Genomic DNA, 8,050 nt, shown 5'->3' with positions numbered 1-8,050 from the left:
TCACCAATCCATCACAGGGCCCTGAAAGCTAACATTGAATAAAATGTATGAAAGAGAAATGGCAAATTAACAAGGGGGAAAATTCTGTCCAGTTATCTTTAAAACGCCTCCTTCGCTAGAGGACCCAAATTTGGGTCCTCGGCGCTTGCCGGAACAAGATCGGTTGAAAACACATGCTATACATTTATCAATATAGGCATATTGCATATCCACATATCGGGAAAAAGCTCTTCTAAATGATAGAAATAATATTTTCTACCTCAACAACACCCAGCTTGAACACTAAGCAGCTTGATAAAAAGAAACGCAATTAGATGCTAACGAGGCTAACGAGGCATATCCGGTAAAAAACGCAACAATGGAAGAGCAACGATTCCCAATGCCCACAAACTATCTATCAGAGTAAAGCCGAAGCTCTGCTGTTTCCAACAATACCAGAGTCACCACGCTAGTGCAAAACTCACTGAACCAGCAGCTAAAGAAGAAAAAAAGAAATAGCTAATTTCACGAAACTAAAAACATAAATTCAGTCCTACCTTTGCTGTTTCGTGGTCTTATGACCAATAGAATCCGAGGGCGTTGACATTAATACGGAACCTAAAGCCATTCACCAATTACAGCGAGGAAAACGCATTCACGGAGTTTGCCTCTAGATTTTGTATATAGTAGCTAGGAGACAGAAGAGGCTCTGGGCAGAGCCGAAAACAATGTGAGATGGTCGCAGGGAAAATGGATTATCGAACCAAGTGGAAATATTTACTCTAATAAGGATTATTCCTTATAAGGATTATTCCTTATTAGAGCATAATTTTGAATGTTTGAATGGAGAACTGCATGATTTTACGCGCAGAGTGCAAAGTGCAGAGTTCATTATTGTAATGTAATTTGAGATATATTAGTTTTTTCCTGTGATCATATCATTTTGACAAATTAGTTTTCATTGCTATTTGCATTTTCATTATTATATAATTCTATTTTAAATGTTATTGTGAGTTAATCTGTTCCATTTTCAGACTATTACAATTTATCTATTTTTTTCTCTTTTTATGAATGCATGCAATGCGGATTTTTAAAGGGAACCTCCAAAAACAATTATTAGATGTAATTACTTGTCTATGATAAATAATCATGTATTATATGGTAAGAATAAATGATTGAAACAGAACCTACAGAAAAAAAAAGAGAAAGTTCAAATGGCACAAATTGTGCCAAAATGGCTAATTTGGAAGGTCCGCCTAGATTTTTATCAACCAAGTGGAAATATTAGTTGTAGTACCTCTCTAAAACTCATATGATTAACTTTTTTTTCATGAAACTTGGCACAGTAAAAGGTCAGACTGTGTACTGTTTACTACATGTTTTGGATTTCATCTGCATTGCTTTGAAAGGAATCTTAATAGATTGAACTGTTTTTTTTAGGCGGAAATAGATTTTTTTTTCTTAATTTCTGCTTGTATCATATTAATTTACTTTCCTCAGTAACAGGCAGGGTGGTTTTTAGAGCTGTAACATATTCTCTAGGGTCTTGCCTTTGTTTTGATACCAAAACAATTAAAATAAACTCTGTAGTTCTTGAGATACATTCAATTCATTTTGGGCATGCTATTTTCAGCCATATTTCTCAAAAACAGGCCATGAGTCGGAGAGGATCAAATCATGTTTATTAAGCACTTGGTGTTGGTAACACACCAGTTTTTGTTGTTGAAAATGTAGCTAGCTCCTCATTAAAAAAAATATATTTACACCAGGAAGACGATGTGAAGGTTCATCCTCAGAGCTGGTTGTTGATCTGGTGAAGCCAGAGCTTCTTCTGATACAGGAAGGTCTAGGTTTCCTAACACCAGGTTTCTCTGGCTTCCTCTTTCATCTTCATTTGCTTAGACTGCAAAAATATGTTGAAGATTAAAACATTGATGAACAAGTTATAACAACAACCTCACAATATCAAAGTCTCTTTGTCATATGGAGCTTAATTAAAACCAGGTTAAGTATGAATAAACGTACAAATCACAACAAACAGCCTCCATGCAACATGAAGTTGAATGATTGCTAAAGTAATAATCATACAAGTCACAATAAAATTGATAAAATAATTATTTATGAAACCAACGTAAGTTATATATGTTTACTGCACTGTTTATAATTAAACAAAGATAATTAATAAGCAAACTTACTACCAGCTAGCAATATGTTAGCAGCCTTCATCCCTCCGGGCTCCTTCTGTGACACACATTTCATTTCCATCAGCTGTTGTCCAGTTGTGTTGTCATCTAACTCGGACTAGGACGTCACCAGCTTGAATTTACTAAAATTGTCAAGGCCCTCTCTACTTTTAAGGCAATATTATGCAAGTAAACGGTATAACAGTTTACCGGTATAACAAGCATACTGTTATAATTATTATAATAGTTTAATCTTATGAACAAATGTTTGCTGTTTCTTTCTCTGTGCTGCACTCGGCTTGTATCAGATAACTCAGCAGCCTGTCTCCAACAGCCGTTGCTTATTAAAAAACTAAAAGTCAAGGAAATCTGGTTCTACTGTTCCCTAACTCAACAAGTATTTAATAAGCCAAACAAAATTATTAATATTAGTACATGTTAATCATTTTAAATTAAGTTATAATTGCTTACTATGTCTTTAGTTTTTTTTCTGTCAAGTTTTCTTAGTTGTCCATTTATCATTTCACACTCCTCTCCTATTAGAGAAATAAAAGAAAAACACAATAGCACTAGGAAACAATTAAAGAACATACTTCTTCATAGAGATTAGGACAGAGCACAAGAATTACAGGATTGAGTGGAAGTTTGATAGCTTGGCCTCTAGTCAAACCTGACCCCATATAAAAATAAATGCCTAATTAAAGATTAGTTTTGTGCATTTCATCATAAACCAAAATTAACCAGCTTTAAAAAATCTTCTTGTTCATGTGTGCCAGACTTAAACACAGGGAAGAAGAGTCTGTTATTTAAAATTAGTTTATGGAAGACTATTTTAATATTTGGTTGTTTTTTCTGTTTTCTGTGGCTGAAACAAGCTGTATAACTGACCTCTATGTTTACTCTACAACTACCATTACCTGCGCAAGACATACGAGAAACATTTTTATCATCCTGTCTGATTATGCACCGAGAGGCAGACACAGCAAAACCATAAAATAAAATAAAATAAAATAAAATAAAATAATGCATTGCCCATGCTGTTAGTGATTCTATTCAATCATCCAACCTTATTTTTCTTCAATACCTTTCCTAAAATCCAATTAGTACCATCTATGGTTCAATTACTGGTTGCCATCTTCAAAACACAAGGGCAAGAACATACATGCAGTTATGTGCTAGCATCAAGTGTTGTCGGAAATAAACCTCCCTGAAAGGAGTAAAGTTGGAAAGAAAAACAAACAAAAGAAAACTGGAAAACATCACCACAGAAACATATCCACTCAGACCTGGACTCCAAATGCATTCTCAAGCAAAACTGCATCAGTAGATCCACAAGTCCACCACACTTTTCAGATTTTTTTTCTAGTCCTTAACTTTATAAACCATGTACCCCATATACTTGTCAATCTATTGGAAACATTGAATATATTGAGATATGTGGTTATTTACTTTTTTACATTTACTACGCGCTCCTGCACTTTTTCTCTCTCGAGTTGTATGAATATTTTAGCACTTTGAATGATCTTGTTACAAAAATCAGTACAGATAAAGTTTCAAAAGGGAACATTTATCATTTTCACATTGCTTAAATTAACAAGTGAACCATTCTTTATAACAAATCCCTTTAGTGAATATGTCATCACCAACAGTTTATGTCTGTCAGTTGTTACTGCATTAGGGTGAAAAGGTGATTGGGCAGTTTAGCTGAAATGTTAATTTAGTAGATTTTTTTTATTACCTCAGAGGCAGGACTTTGCTTAATCCAACCTTCTAACTACCACACAGCAAACTTCCTTCTGCTTCGTCTAATGTAAGTTTTTGCATCGGTGAAATAAGAACATGCTTAGTTTATAGTCAAGGATGTACTTACAGCCATACAGGACACAAGTTTTCATCTCTGTTACCTTTTCCCTTTTGCAAGTAACAAGTTATTAAAAAATAAAGCTGACAGTCTCTTTTTGTTATTGTTGTTGTTTGTTAATAGTATGTGACTGCAGTAAAGTCAGAAAAAACATGCATTATGCTAGCAAAGTTTTTTTTTTCCTCACTACTAAAAAACTTATGGTCTTTCAATTTCATCTTTGTTACGAATTCGTACTGTTAAATTCTGTACTAAGTTCTCCAAGCAAAAACAGGTAGAAAGCGACTGCTCAGCTCTCTTCTACAATAATGTGCAAATGTTAAAATTACACACACATCAAAAACTGACTGATCCAAACAATTGAAAATGCTTCTAACTGAACATTAAAATCTGCTCCTGTTTTTTTCCCCACACAATTTGAAGAAGATAAATGTGTTCCTAAAAGAAACTCTGAAAGTTAAAGTTCTACTCAGAATATTAGGTGTTGACTTACATCAATGACATTAATTTATGTGATGTAAATTTTTCACAAATTACAAACATTAAATCCTCTAAATTTCTGGTTAGGGTTTACCAGATTAGACATAAATGCAACTATATTTTTATGGACATAAAATATTGTGGATATCACCATAAAAGTTTTCCACAGTTTAAGAGGTGGTTTTAGCAGAACAATTTACCATAAATTTTCTCATTTTGCATCTAGTTTAGGACTATATTTCTATGAAAACACAAATACTTTCATTATATAAATCTATTAGTTAACCATGAAACAACTTATAAGTGAAAGACATTAATGAAATGAAATAGTTTACTGTATGTTATTATCATTGTAAGTTTTCTTATGTTTACTAGATACACAGAAAGATGCTGTCATGGAGTGGTGGTTGGTGGTGGTGAGGAGAGACGCAGGTAGACCCAGGATGTTGACGAAAACAATGAATTTAATGAAAATGCTCCTCAGTCCAAATTACAGGCAGCATGGCAGAGCAGAACACACAGGCTCAGGACCGGTAGCAACTGAATTAATGAGACTGACAAAAACGAGCAAATGCTGACACAGGACTTCACAGTACTACTGTGCCGGCAGACGAAGTAACAGACATAAGACAAGGACCCAACAAGAGACAAAGACAACAGGTGGACTTAAATACACACGGGGTAATCAAGGGAACGAAACACATCTGGGAACAATCAACGGGGAAGACGCAGAGACAGAGACTCACAGGACAGAAACTGAACACAGAAAACCCTAAAAATGAATACACAAACACGGATCATGACAGATGCCAGGGTATTTTTCTCCCTGATGGTTTAATGACTGACTGACTGGTTCAAATCATTCCCTGAACAAGACAACTCTAAGCAGCTTTACAGTGTGCCTCTGTAATTCAAAGGTCATTCAACATTAAAATCATCTTATTGCATGGTATGCAAACATTATGGGAAGTGTTTCCAGGTTTTCTTAGTCTACCAGAAGTCATTAAAACAGAATCCTGGAGACTTAAAGGGATCACTAATCCAAACCTGGATCTGTTTCTTGAGGCAGTTGAGAGATGAGAAGAGCAACCAATTCATAAATAAGTTATTGGAAACTAACTGACCCAGGCTACTAGCTGCAGTGGATAATCTATGGAAGGAAGTGGAATGGGACATTCAGGTGCAGGCTGTAAGAATCCAATTGAGTCTTCTTCAATAAATCAGGAAAATAGATTTTGTATGATTTCTGAGTTGGGTTATATTCCGCACATTTAGAAATCTAGTACTAAAGAACTTGCTGGTTAAATGTTTTATTTGCTGGTTTTGTCTAATCATTGAGGCTGGTTATTTAAATCATACAAACACACTATTCATAAAATCTAAATTGTTAAAATTTACTGACATAGTGTCAATATAAACCATTATTATATTGTTTAAAGCCACAAATAAATAATTAATTAGCAGGAAATTAGCTCTCCTTAAAAAGGGAAGGATTTTTTAATTTTAATGGAAAATGTGAATTAAAAAAAAAGTACAAAGGATTTTTCAATATGAAATTTTTCTACCAATACTGGTTTTCTGGATGAGTAGTTTATTTCTTTTGTGCAACTAAATGTAAATAAATGTGCTGTAAATTTCCTTGAAAAACATTTTTAAAGAGAATAGAAAAATAAAAGCATTATCACATTTACTGTATCAAAGCAAAGGTCTTCATTTTCATCAGATTTTAGTTATAACATGGTGCATGAAACACAATTGGTAAAAGAACACATCCTGACTTAACTTACAAAGGAACAGAGACTTTGTCTATTAGTGTGAGCCAGTGTTGTAGTACTCGAGATCGGTCTTGGTCTCGAGACCTGTCTCGAGACCAATATATATCCATCCACATATATGGATGGATATATATATATATATATATATATATATATATATATATATATATATATATATATATATATATATATATATATATATATATACATTACTGGACTGGACATTACGTGAATTATCGTGCGCCACACACACACGTCATTGCTCTCCATTGAGTCAGGAATATCAGTGGTCAGGAAAATACTGCAATCATGCAAAGAATCTGAAAAAAGGGCGTAATGTTTAGTGGTTAATTCAACCCTATGACAGCCATAGATAACAAGGTTCAAGGGTTTCACATTTAACAGGTGAGGAAAAAGTTTTAATTTAGAGAAAATATTGAATATATGAGACTAGGACGATGAGCATTAGTGGGCGTCCCTTATTTTGATTTCTGAAAAGTGGCAACCCTCCGACAGTAAACACTCTTGGTTTATCTTTCATTTTCTTGGTAATTGTGATGGTAATTATGTATTACCATCACAATTTGAGTCACAAACAGGCAATTGTAGGCATAAAACGTAATTTCTTTTTAAGTTGTAAGTAAAATGAATAGAAGGAAAGTGCTTTTCACTTCTTGGTCCTGGCCTTTGAGTTGATCCAAAAATCATATTCTGATATTTGAACATAAAGCTTGAGAATTGCTGCTGAAGAGCGTATCATGCTGATAAAAGACTGCACGAGATTAAATTCATACATAACATTTTAAAATTATTTGTAAACATACTAGATTTATTTTTATTACCTTTTTTGAGAATTGGTGTTATGTAAATCTACTGAATAGAAAGTAGCAGTTACAAGGTGTGGGGGGTTACCTTGAACAGCCTGAAGATTGTGTGTTTGTATGATGATGCACAGCTGCAACACCAGCTGAGGTGCACTCTCCAGAAAGGTGGCCAGTAAATGCAACATGCTCACATCAGCGAACTCATACACCATCTTCCAGTAGTATTGCCAATGTTCTGACTTCGAACCCTGACGACTCCGTATTCCCAGATACATGGTATGGAAATACCTACACAAAACAGGAAAAAACTTTTTAACAAATTGGTTATAAAATCACAGGTCAGAACAATGATGCACAGTAAACTTTCATCAAGACACCTTCCTAATTCCATGACAAGTATGGGCAGGACCAAAGAATCACCTCAGTAAATAGCTACTCCATATTAGTGTAACTATCACTGTCTGAAGGAAGTCTGTCTTGTGTCTGGATAAATTTGGAAAAACCTATTTCTACTTTTAAATAACTTGTGTTGTAGAATTTCAAGTACAATGTAAAAAAATTTAATGAAATGGTACAGACAAAAACCTTTTATAACCAAAGAATAGTTATGAATGTAGTCTGGTTGACTAAAGGCAATGTGTTAGAATCTGATTCTTGATATCAGATAATTGCAAATACTTACACTGAGCAAATCCAAATTTAAAACAAGTGTAGTGGTAGACCTACACAAAAAACAGATTCTTTAAAAATAATAATAAAAAAATATTTTAAGTAAACTTGGCTGCAAGACACCTGCACACTAGAAACAATTACATTGATTTAAATTCAGATTTTATAGAATTTGTGTTCAAAGAAACATGCTGCCAATGTATGTATTCATTGACAACATAAATTGTACATGTATAGAAATATTCAATAACTATTTCTAATTCTAACTTACTGTGTTTA

General features: G+C 33.9%; 1 protein-coding gene across 1 annotated transcript in view; it reads right to left on the bottom strand.

Moving 5' to 3' along the window:
• Positions 1–7,801, bottom strand: part of LOC106940143 (XK-related protein 4-like) — an 18,742-nt gene extending 10,941 nt beyond the window's left edge. The window contains exon 1 of the mRNA XM_015022784.1: positions 7,191–7,801. Coding sequence (XP_014878270.1) covers positions 7,191–7,377 — 187 coding nt within the window. The 5' untranslated portion in view covers positions 7,378–7,801. The remainder of the gene's footprint in view (positions 1–7,190) is intronic.
• Between the last annotated feature and the right edge of the window lie 249 nt (positions 7,802–8,050).

This window comes from Poecilia latipinna, unplaced genomic scaffold (genome assembly GCF_001443285.1).
Source record: "Poecilia latipinna isolate Pla-1442-1.1 unplaced genomic scaffold, P_latipinna-1.0 Scaffold3106, whole genome shotgun sequence".
Taxonomy (NCBI): Eukaryota; Metazoa; Chordata; class Actinopteri; order Cyprinodontiformes; family Poeciliidae; genus Poecilia; species Poecilia latipinna.
Note: the sequence above shows the minus strand (reverse complement) of the source record. Positions and strands in the feature narration are given on the sequence as shown.